Source organism: Rhinolophus hipposideros (assembly GCF_964194185.1).
Source record: "Rhinolophus hipposideros genome assembly, chromosome: 8".
NCBI classification, from domain to species: domain Eukaryota; kingdom Metazoa; phylum Chordata; class Mammalia; order Chiroptera; family Rhinolophidae; genus Rhinolophus; species Rhinolophus hipposideros.
The window spans coordinates 50,687,959-50,702,465 of record NC_138054.1 but is presented as its reverse complement, the minus strand read 5'-3'; the positions used below and the strand labels follow the sequence as shown (position 1 = coordinate 50,702,465).

Below are 14,507 nucleotides of genomic sequence, written 5' to 3'. Positions count from 1 at the left end.
CAAACATGAAGAAGACAGTCAGTGAATTCCCATCTATTATTCTCCCAGATTCAATAATTATAAAGGTTTTACTGTACTTGTTTCACCTATCCTTTATTTTCCTTTACTAAAATATTTTTAAACCATTTCCAGACATCATGTAATTTCACCCACACATGTACATCTCTAAAAATATAACTACAATATCATTAATGTACCTAACACAATAATTCTTTTGTTTTATCTAATATATAACTCATAATCAAATTTTTTATTGTCTCCAAATGTATTTTTATAGTCTGTCTTCACATTATTTTGTTAAGTCTCTTTTTAAAAAATAAATTTATTGAAATATATACAAACAGAAAACTGTAGTACACTTTGATGAATTTCCACCCACCATCCAGGATATAAAATAGAACATTACTACCACCTAGAAGTCACTTTGTGCTCCCTCTGATTCACTATTTCTTCCCTCTTTCTCAAAGGTCAATATTGTCTTGACTTCTAAAACAATAGATTAGCTTTACCTGTTTTTGAGCTTGATAAAAATTGAATCATGTGTTATATACTTTTCTATCTTGTTTCACTCAACAGTACATTTCTAATATTCAAACCATTGCTAATGTTTCCTATAGCACTGGTTGTTTTTCATTGTTGAATAAACTTCCATTGTATGAATATGTCACAATTTGTTTATCCATTCTACTGTAAATGGGCATCCATTATATTTCATAAACCAAATATGCAAAGGGATCAGCATAGTGCCAATGAAAATTCAGTTAATATTAATACAGCATATTGTGTTTAAAATTTGCTCATTGTATATTGACTTATTTAACTTTGATTTATATAATGGGAATACTTTAGATTTTCATTATTAGTTGAGGCTTTTTTTCCTCACTCTGTGGTCTCTTAAGGAAGTAATCTTAATGATTTTTGTTCTAATCAACTGCCTGAATTTTGTCACTTTAAGTTTATGGTTGATTTTCTTTCCCATTCTTATATCTAATATGGATTGAATTTTTGTGAAAGAAAGGAAGGAAATTACTTAACTTCTCTTTTTTCCCCCCCAAGTTTTGTATATAATACTTTTTTGTTTAATTCTGGCCCTGACTTTCTCCTAAGATCATGGACTCCATCTTTCTGGTTTCAAATCTCAACTTCACCATTCACTAGCAGTGTTACTGCACAAGTTATCTACTACTTTGTGTCGTAGTTTCCTCATCTGTAAAACTGGGAATAATACCAACCATGTGGAGTTTTTAACAAAAAATGAATGAATTAAACCGTAGTAAAGTGCTTAGAACAATACCTAGCTGTTATTGTTATACTTAACAGTAGTTCTCACGTTTGTGTTTCAGTTAATCTCTACCTATAGGTCCTTAACGATATTATCAAATTTATATAGGCAAAGATATCTACTATATTAAGGAAGAAAGTTTATTTGTTGTCATGCCAAATGTAGCTTATTTACACCAACCTGTTTTCATTATTTTCTCTATTTCACTTGAGAGTTGCTCCTTACTACTGGAGTTCATATGCTGTTTTATGGTTTTCTTTCATATGTTTTTACTTTTTAAATCTTCATGTCCTTATCAACTCTCAGAGAATTAAAGTCGGTTACTGAATAAGAAAATTAGATTGAGGGGTTTATCATAAACTGGGTATTTAAAAATGGGATTATTATATTTAATGTATAAGATAATGTATTGAAATATTTTTCTGTATTATTGTTTATTATTTGGATACACACCAGGTAACTAAATTCTTCTGGAATTGTATTGGGTCATTATTCCAGTGTGTTGAACATTTTCTATTAAAATACCGGGCAACGACTTGCACTAAGTTTCTTTCCTGGAAGAAAAGCTTTGTTACTTAGCAACACCTAATATCCTATGATGATAGGAAAATACCCCGAGACCATACTGGAGAAATCTTATTGGCTTTCTTCGACAAGGAAAAGACATTGATGCTTTGATATAGAATTATGAGCAATTTGGGATTCCTTTCTTCTGATAACATTGTTATGAGGCTAGAAAATCCATGTTTAAAACAAGTGTGACTGTTCAGCTGAGTCAGAAAGACTCTTCTCTCCAGTTTTTCTAGGCTGATGTTCATTCAGATGTATATAAGTAAAACCTGGTGCCAAAGGAAGTAGGTTACTGACATCCTCATTTCTGAATTTTATTTAGAAATAGAAGGGCATCTAGATTATTTGGGATAGGAACTACGGCCACGTGATTACACATTGTGAAAGTCAATGAAAATCAGTATAAAAAATTGGCTATTTATTACAATTATGTCCTGGAAATACCAATAATGGGTATAGTTAGATCCTGGATCATTATAACACTTTTAATATTTTGTTGCTAAAAGCTAGTACTTATATAAGGGTTTGTGTTTGTGTCTGTGTGTGTTCTTTGGATTTTTTCTCCTTAATTTTAGAAAAGACCCTCATTGGCTTCAAATAAATTAATATTTCTTATTTCACTTTATAATGTACTTTTAGTGAAATTGCAATGTTTGAAGAAAACCATTCTCTTTATACTTAGTCTTCCCTCTTATCCCCGCCCCCACTGCTGGTTGCCATGGAAACGACAGCCCTTAGAGCAAATGCCAGGCAGTGTGGGGTTACCCTGCCTGGAGCCACACGTCTGGTGCTGCAGGACAGTGTGTGCTGACTCAGCCATTCCCAGGAGGAGCCACTGTGATTTCTTCCTAATTTCTGAGTTAAAGTGGAGTGCGCTGTCTTGGTTATTCAAAGATGGAACTTCAGTTCTGCTTCCCCCGCCCCACACTTTGTTTGCCTTCTCTCCTTTTGAAATTCTAGTTCACCTTTTACTGTACCTACAGAATAAAAATCATTGGTAATGGAAATCACAGAAAATTTATGAGATCTGAGAGGGAGAGGCAGATATATGTTGGGAGGGTTGGAGACAGAGGTAGAAAAATTGAGATTGAGATTCTAAAGTAGTCAATTGTATAGTTAAAACAAATTTCTTATTTAATCCCAAGCATGATTGTGGAGCCAGAAATAGTCACCATATTAGATTAGTTTTGTGAAAGGCCTATGTAAAGGCTGCTTTCAATTTTGTTACTGTGGTCTTGATGGATTACTATCATGATCACTGTAGAAAAAAGTTTTGCATTGTAGGGAAGATTATTTACAGACATAGCTACACGTGAAAATCATCTAAGGACCTTGTTTCAAAGAGAACTTGACCTCAAAACTCACTGGCTCAGAATCTCAGCTATGGAGCCCAGTCATGATTCTGTTTTATAGGCTCTAAGGATGATTTTCAGATAGCCAGCCTGGCAAATTATCTAAGGAGACTGGGCCTGGGAACCATTGTTTCAGCTCCCTTAAGGGAACCTCTTTTTTTTTTTTCTTTTTTTTAATGGAGCATGTTACCAAAGACATCTTTATTACTAAGACCTGGTTTACAATAGATTAAACAAATCAGCACCTTTGGTGGTGCATTATATTTTTAATTTAAAATGTAAAATCAGTGTTCTATTTCTTTTTTTTTTTTTATTTGTTAGTTTCAGGTGTACAAGACAAGGTAATACTTAGACGTTCATCATTTATATCCCTCACACTGTGAACTCCCCTCCCCCCATCCACTATCCCTCCGACCTCACACTGAGCCATCACATTATATATATAAAATTATCGTTGGCATTCATTAATGTTTAGCTTCTGGTGTACAATGCCATGATCGGGTATCCACAGTATCCCTGAGGTGGTCTCCCAAATAGGACGCATGTCCATCGGATACCCAACAAAATCTTTACAACATTATTGAATACCTAGGGAACCTCTTATTATCAAAAATTCTGCCAGTCTAAGTAATAGCTGTGGTGTGATGAAGAGAGCACAGCCTTGGATTCAGTAGACCTGGCCCAAGCACTGGCCAAATCACCTTACCTCTCTGAGTATCAACACATTAACTTGCAAATGGTGGTGTGTACAACGGTGTGGGGAGGGAGGATTCAATGACATGAGAAACTGAGAAATGTTTCTTTTATGTAAAGAGGTATTATGATTTGGGGCTTCTTAAGATAACTTCTTTAACTGAAGGAGAATTTGAAGTCATTTTTATTTTTCAAAATGCTATTGGAGAAATTTAACATGATTTGGTAAAGAAGGACTTGAGCTATATAGTATGTGAACAGAGCATTTGGCATTTTTATTGTCTTATTACTCTTCCTGTTTTATCATGCACTGAAAAATGATAAACCTTTTTGCTTTTCAAATTTCTTCAGTTTATTTAATAGTCCATTTCAAAAGATAATGTACACATAGTAATTTGTTTTTCCAGTAGTCCTAATGGATTTTGTTACTTTTGAATACAAATCTAAAGAAGAAACCATTCTTTTCTACTTCTTATAACTGGAAGAACGCATTGTCTTTGAAAACATTTTATGTGTCTAATGCGTTTAGGCCTCAATCACTTTTTTGTTGCATTGTTTGGGGCATTGGCTCAATAGTATGGCATAGCAACTGATGAAGACCTTGGAAACCATTTGTTCATGCTTTCAACAGGCATATATGGCACATTTTAATCAGCTGGTAGAGGCTAGGCATTGTTTTAGATGCAGCAGACAGCAGTGAGCTGGATGTACAAGGAACCTCATGGTGTTTATATTCTAGGAGAGGGAAGTAGAAAGAAATACAAAATCTGAAAAGATATTTTAAGATAGTACTGTGAAGACAGACAGACAAAACTGAGTTCATATCCTTATTATATAAGTTACTAGTTGGGTGACCTTTGGCAAGTTATTCAATTAATATCAGAGATGTTATTTCTCACATCTAGAATACAGAGATGACAATTCTTACCTGATAGGGTGGTTTTTAGCATGAAAGGAAAAAATTTATTGAAAGATTTAGCAGAGTTTCTGCAACTTAGCAAGTCTCCAATAAATTAAAATAATTTCTTAACCCGTTCAAGCATGCTCAACTCTTCATAGTTCTAGGATTTGCTTTTTTGCTGAGCTTTATCCTGTTGAGCTTACCCCCTTCTCCCATAAATAATAATAATGATGAGGACAACATCTAGGAAAACTCAGTAAGTCATTCATTAGTGTTTAGGCAAATAAAGTTGGAAGAAGTTGGATGCTGGATTATTAGAAATGTCAACTAATGAAGTTTTTGGCATTATGCATAGAAGGTACATCTGACCAACAGATTGAGGGTTTGCTAGAAAATCTATAATATTCAGTGTAGTTTGCAAATATTAGCTGGTTTTCCTGACAAATCAGTAAAATAGATTGGTGATTTCAGCTGCTGATATTTTTATTATAGCTCTTATCTCTCTAAATTATAGTTATGCTTGTCTCGAATGATAGATTTTAAGATCCTTGAAAATAAATTCCATAGTATGCCCTTTGTGTCACAAGCCTGATATTAATTTAGATTCGACCAATATTTGTTAATCTAAAAAAAATGGGATTTAGTAGTATCATAACAAACATTGGTCAGAAAAATAGTGCAGCTGATTTCAAAACTTTAGGATAATAAACCTATAAATTAGTCTTTTGGTGGGATATTGATAAGGGAACTGTATTTTGAAGGGTGTTTTAAGCCTATGGATAGGTTTGTTTTTGTTTTTTAATTGTGGTAAAATATACACCACAAAGTTACCATTTTAGCCATTTTTAAGTTTGACATCTAGAATTATGATTTTTTTATTCAGTTGTGACTACTGTATTTCTTAATTTCCTTTATTGTTTCTCTTTTAAATCTTGGGCGTTTTACTAAGATTAATTTATTTCTAAACACAGGGAGTTTTAAAGCTATCTTTTTGTTTTGAACTTATAGTTTTTTAATAGTTTTACTGCATTATATTCGGAAACACAGACTGTGTGATATTGACTCTTTCAGAGTTATTGAAGTTGCTTTTATGACCTAATGCACAACCTGTTTTTGTGTGTTCTGCCTCCTCCATATGTCTATTTTCTATCATATGTAAAGTTTTTTTTATATCTAATACCTTGAGCGTATTGTGTTGTTAAAGTTTCAGTATCTTTTTAAAAAATATATTTTTCTGCTTTATCATTTTCAGAGAGGAATGTGTTAAAAATTTTCTTTTATCTTGTTTGCTCAGCTGTGATATCATTTCTTAACTGCCATACCCTGTAAATCCAATAAACAAAGCAGATGAAAGCATCACTACTCTGCTTGAATCTGGGACATAGGTCTTAAGTAGAGTGTCCTCTTAGGGCTCCATCCCTGGGGGCCCCAGGGCACCTCTGCAGAATTCCTAAATTGATAAATAATCTATCAATTAACCTTTCAACGTTATACTTATTTCTTATCGCCCATCCACTAACCCAAAGAATTTTCAATTCTCAGCCAAACAGGCTCGCATTCTCCTCTTATCCCACCTGCATATATGCTTTTCCACTTGCCATTCCACCTACCAGGATCCCTCTTCATATAACCAAATTCTACACTTTATGCAAAACCCTTCTCAAATTCTACTTCCATGAAATCCCTCCTAGCCATCAGATCTTAGAACCCTAAAAGCAATTATTGCTAGCACAATTAATTTAGTATTTATACACTGACCTAATTCACTAATAAATTAATCTTTATTCAGTGCCCAGCACTTGTGGTGGTTGGAATTTCTATTTAAATAATTGTAGTTGTTTAATATTTATTTGCTTCCCCTATTTTACTGTGTGAGTATCTTGAGGGTAACATATGTGTGTCTCTGTTTATTAAAGTCCCCACATAGTGTCTTTTTCTTGGTATTGAGCAAGAAAAATAGTTTTGAGTTTATTTATTTGACTATTAATATGACCTAATTTTTTTTTCCTACATAGAGGTCTGTTTTGCTATATTACAAGTCCTTTATTTTACTGTATTTTGTTAAGTTGTCAAGTGTAAATTTACGCTCTCATAAAGCAGTGTTTGTAAAGTCTAGTTAAGTCTGATACATTGAACTGGACTGTCTTTCCTCCACCTCCCCCTCAAGATAATTATTTGAGTTAAGCTTTCAGTTTACAAGTTTTCCTCCTAAGAACAGTGAACATAATATAAGTGGAGCATTATGCTAAACATAGAGTTTCAGTACAGTCACAATCTACTATTCTACGTTCTGTTATTCTGCGCTGAGATCATTGTGTCACAAGCACCGTGGTAGACATCAAATCTTTTCACCCTGGCAGCACACGTGACCTGTGAACTGGTGCTGTGTGGGGTACGTGTTTAAAGCACTCTCACTTCCCACAGTGATCTGCCAATGTGATTTTGTCACACAGAACCAATACAAATGAAGCATAGCCAGCCAAATCCTAAAAGAAGTCATTTAGACCATAAAATGGAGGTAGCAAGTAAGATTGAAGATTGAATAAGAGAATTATAGAATATTTATAATCCATAAACCATTATTTTTTAAATGTATATTTTAGTTCATTTTTCCACCATTCATGAAGTGGATAATCCAATGCCCATTTTACAGGTGAAGTAGAATTCCATAGAGATAAACTAATGTATTAATTATTGGATGTTGAGTAAGTGGTAAATTTGCAGATTGAATTCAAAACTGATAGCTAAACCAATACTCTTAATTCCTCTTGTTTTTACTCATATACCTCCCATTATTATTCTGTACCCTTTGTATACTTAAAATAATTATTTAGAATTAATTGTTGATTTTCTTTCCTGCTGGACTGCAAGTCTGTGAGAATAGGAAAACCATGTCTGTTTTGTTCAGCACAATATCTTGAAAACCAAACACCTTACTTGGCACAAAGCTGGTGCTCAGTAAATATCCTTTGTTTACCCTCACTCCCAACTTTTTTTTTTCTTTGAGGGGATACAGGGAGGTCAAGATTTCCACCACATTGTTTTTGACTGTCTTAGGTAAGAAAATAATGCATGGAAAGTTTAGGTCAGTGTTTCCCTGAACAATCACGGAAGGTTTTCTGGGTGAACTAACCTTAGATAAAGATAAAATAATTTTTAACCATAACCTGTACATAAGGCTATGCATGACCTTGAGCACTTCTTTCTCAAAAAAGGAACCATTCTTTGTAGAGGGATCACAGTAAGGATGGGGAAATGCTGACAGCTCTGTAATATAGATTCAACTGCTCTATTCAATTTTCTTTTTACCTCTTTTTTTTTTTAATAGAAAAAATCAAGCAAAGGTATGCAGATCTTCCTGGAGAATTGCACATTATTGAACTTGAAAAGGATAAGAATGGACTTGGACTCAGCCTTGCTGGTAATAAAGACAGGTCACGCATGAGCATATTTGTGGTGGGAATTAACCCAGGAGGACCTGCTGCCACGGATGGACGAATGCGTATAGGAGATGAGCTGTTAGAGGTGAGGGGCATATCTTTTTTCATTTCTCTTTTGGTGAGGCGAAGGGGTACACAGGATAGTGTATGGTAAAATAAGGTGAAGAGGAAGAATGGTAACAATTTTTTTTCAACTATTTAAAATTATTTTTCAAAGCAAGGAAAACATATTGTTGCTTGCACATGTCATTTGCTGCTTGAGTAAAACCTAATCTCTCAAAATAATTTCAGAGACCTTAAATAAAACCTCATGGAAATATATTAAAAGAATGAGCCAGACACAGAAAAAAGAGATGAATATATCCAATCCCTTCATTCAAATGTTTCACTCTAGAAGAAGTAGGCAGGACAAAATCATTGTGCAACAAAATGTGCTATAATAGTACTAGCAACAGCAGCTAATCGATACTCGGTATCAGATCCCTCTTTTACTGGTGAGGTCACAAAGTAAAGGATGGTGTTGGGATTCAATATCAGGCAGTTTGACTTCCTTGCTCTTTGTTAACCAGTGTGCGCTCTAAGACTTCTTGGGTAAAATGCTCCAACACTTGAACGTTAAGGGGAACCAAATCATGGAGGCACCAAATGTCAGACTGCTTACCTAAAATGAGGGCTTACTGATTATGTATTTTATGATTTCCTCTTAAGACTCTGACTCAGAATAGAATTCACAGTCATGCATAATTTGACTTCCCTAATAATATCTATAGCCAAAGCTGGTCAGATACAACTGTGAGACCATTAGTATCACCTGTTTCTTTTAAGCCCTGATAGTTTCTCTTCATCTAGAACCTATTTCCACAAAGAAGTCACTTCTGGAATTACTTGTCTTGTTCTTTTGTAATATAGCTTTATGTAAGGGACCCATATTGGGTAGCAGCACTGAGTAACATAATCATTAAATTAATAAAAACCAAAGGTGATAGTATGGAACTAATATAATTCATTGCTTCAAGTTTATTACCTTTGGCTGATAGTTAGAGATCTCTTCAGAGATGAGACTAAAGTGATGGTGGTAATAATAATGAAATCAAAAGCTAATTTACTGGAACTCTACCTTTGCACTCACACATGTATAGTTAATATTCCTAAGAGCCCTATGTGGTAAGTACTATTATTAGCCCCATTTTATGGATAACAAAACTGCATACGTAACTTGCCTAATACTACACTACTAAATTTCAGTAAGAACCCAGGCTTGCCAGACTCCCAGATCCATGCTGTAACCACTGAAGTATGCTATGTTCCCCATGGTACTTCCACCAAAACCCCATGTGTTTAAATCCATGAGAATTTTGATTTATGATGCTCTAGTCTTTAGGGAATCGTGTATATTAAGTCATTTTGTTGTGTTATACATACCTAGAAACAGATTTCCTGTCTTATATGGTATACGGAAATGTTCCAAAGGCTATAACTTGTAACATGTTCTAGTTCTATTCTCTCTACCTTATTAAAACTCAACATGAAATGGCCTCTGGGATCCAGACCAACAGGAGCACTGGTATTTTATTTCTCTGTCTGACATTTTATTCGATATGGGTAGTAAATGAACTGTGGCTGCAGAGTAATGAAAGTGTTGTGCAGGCCATACACAAAAGTCAACACTGTCGAGGGCAGTGAGCCCTGGACTTAGAGGACCTACTGTAACTTACCCCAATTCTCTCAATTGGTTATTAGTTGCATTTTATGTGTTTTTGTTTTGTTTATGAGATGCATTATATAAGGAGCTTAACATAGTACATGGCACATATGACTGCTAATAAGCTCACATTTGCTCCCTCACAGACAGAAATTTCAGATACCTGTTTTCTAGGCTAGAAGTTGGAAGAGCTCTCCTGGGTGAAGACGAATATTAACAAATTGCCATATTGGACCCTTCTTATTCCTTCCTTTGACTTTCTGAACTTGGCCCTTTTGTTGCTACTCAGCAACTTTATCTTCATTTAGAGATAGAAAGAGAAAGAAGATTAAGCCTGTCAATGAGTCAATGCCCATCCCCTCCCACTATTTCCCTTGTTTAACAAGAAAATAAATAAAAATATATTTGAACACAGATTCTAGAGTCACATGTCTTTGGCTAGTTCCTTATCTACTCTCACCCTCAGTTGCCTCCTTTATTGAATGGAAATTATTTATTCATTCAGCCAGTATCTTGCTGTGCATCTGTCATTTGGAGGCAGTACATGAAAGGTGCTGATTTTTACAGTGGTGAACAAAATCAATGGTACCAGTTCTCGTAGAGCTTACAGTCTAGTGCTTGTATAGCATCAACCTCAAAGGGAGTTATGAGAATTAATGAGAACATAATGTCAAGTTTTGCCACAGTATCTGGCACATAATAAGACCTTAATACATTTCACTGATATTATTTATAACATAATACTTTTGCATAGATTTATGTACTGCAGTTTGTTTATATTAATACATTTGTCTCTGAAAGTATGTCCCAGAGGACAACCGTCTTTTTACTCCTCAATAACTCAGTGCAGCATCTTGAAAAACTGAGAGAATGTAAAATTGCACATACTGTATTCTTAAGGAGTTTTAACCCATCTTCTCATGTGACTTTTGGCTCTAAGTCAGGAATGACGGGGAAAAAAAAACTCCTGTGGGAACCATTTCCCTGTTTCTTCTCATTGCTGTGAAAAAATTTCAGTCATGTCTCTATGATATGTGAGGAATTTGTATATGGCATGGTATTAAATCCAGTGTGCTTTTGAACCTGAGAATAAGAAATTAATTCAAAGATGAATGCCAGGAAGCTAAAGCCAGTGTTATAATAGGTGTTCTTTGGATATTGCCGTATATTAGATGGTAGAAGGACAGTGCATTATGTAGGAGGAATTTACAGTGGGCTTTTAGATTATACTTAAAAGATTTCCAGGTGAGAGCATGTCCGTGTATTTGCTTACCCACCCACATTCCGTTTATTTTTGTGGTTTCTCCAGTTGAAGTAAAATTGTGCGCGTCTTGATTACTTTTACAACTCCATCATTTGCTCATATTATTTCTCATTATTGCTTTGCTGTTATAGTTATGTTGTGACTTTGCTCACAGCCTCCTCTTATTTATAGTTGATCTGACTTCTGTTAAGCCCTAAGCTAAGGCTAATTGATAGGAAGTAGAATATTCGAACATACCTTGTGGTCTCTTTGAAGTCAGAAACTCAGCATCTCTCCTAGAGCCCTGTGACTGACTTTTGGCCCGACATTCGCCAGCAGTTTTGTTGCTGTGGGGCTGCATTGTTACAATGGACGAGCATCAGCAAGTTCTGTCGATCGATGGCCCAATTCATGTATAAAAGAAATCTTACGTTAAGCCCCCAGAAGGCAATGTGATTAAACCTCAGCTTCTTTGCCCTTTACCGCGAGATGCTAGTGTGGGGAGTTCTGAATTAATTTCAAAAGACGTTAGCATATAATTACCATGTAGACTGGAATGAGACTTGCACTAGACTATTGGCTTTCCCTAAGCAATTAGTCCCAGAAAACACACAGGCCTGGGCATGGTGCTGTCATATGAATGGGGGATTTATTTGTAATCCTCCCTACAGTGCAAGTGTGGGAAGGGAGAGCTGATAGTGCTTTGCGGGGAATTGCAGCGATTTGTCAGGTTACAGAAGCAGCCACAAGGAACAGTGTGGGTGGTACAAGAAGTGCACAACTGATGGGGCTAGCATGGAGAGCTGTGTTGTGTCTGGCTCCCACGTCCTTCAAGAAAGAGGAAGTACATTCCTTTTGTAACATTTATTTGCATGATAGTCAAAACTAAATCTTGTTATTTTGCGTGAGTACTCCTTTAGGAGGTCAGACAATGAAGTTCGCGAACTCATCCTAGAAAAACTGCTACATACCTCATTGCTGAATATCACTACGGTCACTTCGAAGTACTCCCCTTGCGAAGCTATGCACCCATGCCAGTGCCTAGTCCACCCTTCAAAGCAGTTTTGAAGCTCTTTCTGGAATGGCCATCAGAACTGTCATTGTATGTTCTGAATGTCATCAAAATGTCTTCCTTTCGATATTTTCTTTATCTTCAGGTAAAGAAAGAAGCCATTGGGGGCCAGATCCGGTGAGTAGGGAGGGTGTTCCAATACAGTTATTTGTTTACTGGCTAAAAACTCCCTCACAGACAGTGCCGTGTGAGCGGGTGCATTGTCGTGATGCAAGAGCCACGAATTGTTGGCGGAAAATTCAGGTCATCTGTCTTTTTCACGCAGCCTCTTTAGCACTTCCAAAGAGTAAACTTGGTTAACTGTTTGTCCAGTTGGTACAAATTCATAATGAATAATCCCTCTGACATCAAAAAAAGGTTAGCCATGTTGTTGCAACAAGTTCTTGAACGTAATTGTTAGACCTCCGTATGTTTATTTAAGAACCCATTAAAAGTAAAAAACGTGAATATTTCCCATATTTGCCAGGGATAAAGACATACAAATGCAGGTAAACTCAGATATCATTGTCTAGTCGTATTTATTTAAAAAAAGAAAGAAAGTGAAACCATAAAAGTTCAATGGCTGACACTGGTCCAGTAGCTGCTGGGTGACAAGACTCGTGCCTGATGGCCTTTCCCACCACGGTCTCAGCAGTTGATCTTTCACTTTCTGTTTGTTGCCAGTGAATAATTTTTGAAATCTTTTGGAAGACTTAGATGTGATTTAGGAGCATAGTACAAGTAAATAAATCACTATCTTTTGTGCATCCATAGATAACATGCTTTCTAATTCATAGTCAAAAGCTTCTGTCACCTTAGATTGACTTTTTTAGATTATTACCATACATGGATGTAGTTTTATAAAGTGTACTTCTTAACAAAATAATAATGCCCTAAGAGACTTCATGCAATAAAATATCCCATTGTAGAAACACTAGTTTAAGGAGCAGAAAATAACGGATTTCAAAATTGCAATGAAATTATTTTTCCTACAGTTTTGTTAACATAATAGGTTTATAATAGCTAAAAATGCAAAAATAAATTGACCAATTTTTTTATTGTGGCATTGTTTTCAAGAGTGTCAAAATACATCAAATTTTACATTTGAAATATGTGTTTCATTGTATATCTATTATATATCAATAAAGCAGTTAAAATATTAGTTGATCACACCTGACAAAAATAAATATTATAAGCAGATCCTGAATATGACCTTCCCATATGCAAAGCTAAATTCACACCATTTTGTGACTCTTAAAATAGTCTACAGCCTAATTCACATCTTTGAAAGTCAACAGAAGAATGTGGTGCTAGTTGAGTGGTCGGTGCCACACACGAAACACCCATGGGACCTATACTGTGTGTGCAACTGTTTTCCTTTCTTCAAAGTGCAGTCCCCCTGGTCATTACAGCATTGTAACCAATAATTATCCGTGTCTTACTAAAGCATCTTCCTTATGTAATCCATTGTATTTTGTCCAATTTCAGTTACAAAAATATGTACTCACTAAGAGAACGTTTGGAAGTGGGGGAGCTGTTTTGGCAATTGAGCTAACATTGACATAATTTGTAAGGCAGTGCTAAATTTTTTCCATGTTCTCTCAACTTTTACAACAACCCAATGAAAGGTGGTGCCATTGTAATCCCTATATTATAGATAAGGAAACTGAGACACAAAGGGGTAGAATTAACATTCAATCAGAATCAACTAGCTTTTCTGACTCTATGGGCTTTGCTCTGAAGTAATTGAGTGCTGGATTAATAATGATTCTAGAAGGTAATAAGTGGATTTCTCGTCCTTTTATAGTTTTGGTAGTTTCAGATTAATGCAGTTAATCCAGAAGAAGTTTAAAATATCTGAGGTAGTTTCTTACAGTACAAAACCATGTTACTCTTTTCATCTTCTTGAAACTTAATTTCACTTTGAATTCATTAAAAGAATGCACTCAGTGAAATTATACCTCTCTCTCAAGAACCAGAAATGTAAAATAATCTTTTTTTGAGGTGGTTCTTGCCCTCTGAACTTCACAATTTAAGAAATTTCCCCTCAGTACCACTATAGAGCTAAGGTTTTATTTTCAGGCTGCAGGAAATACTACGTAAGACCTACTGTGTTTCCCCGAAAATAAGACCCAGCCGGACAATCAGCTCTAAGGCGTCTTTTGGTGCAAAAATTAATATAAGACCCCGTATATTATATTATATTATATTATATTATATTATATTATATTATATTTATTATGTTATATTATGTTATATTATGTTATATTATG

The 14,507-nt window shown here is 35.2% G+C and overlaps 1 protein-coding gene across 5 annotated transcripts in view; it reads left to right on the top strand.

Moving 5' to 3' along the window:
- PATJ (PATJ crumbs cell polarity complex component) overlaps positions 1-14,507 on the top strand; it is a 299,142-nt gene that overhangs the window by 162,228 nt on the left and 122,407 nt on the right. For all 5 annotated transcript variants that reach the window (XM_081055925.1, XM_081055924.1, XM_081055921.1 and 2 more), the window contains one exon: positions 8,127-8,323. In XM_081055925.1, coding sequence (XP_080912051.1) covers positions 8,127-8,323 — 197 coding nt within the window. The remainder of the gene's footprint in view (positions 1-8,126; positions 8,324-14,507) is intronic.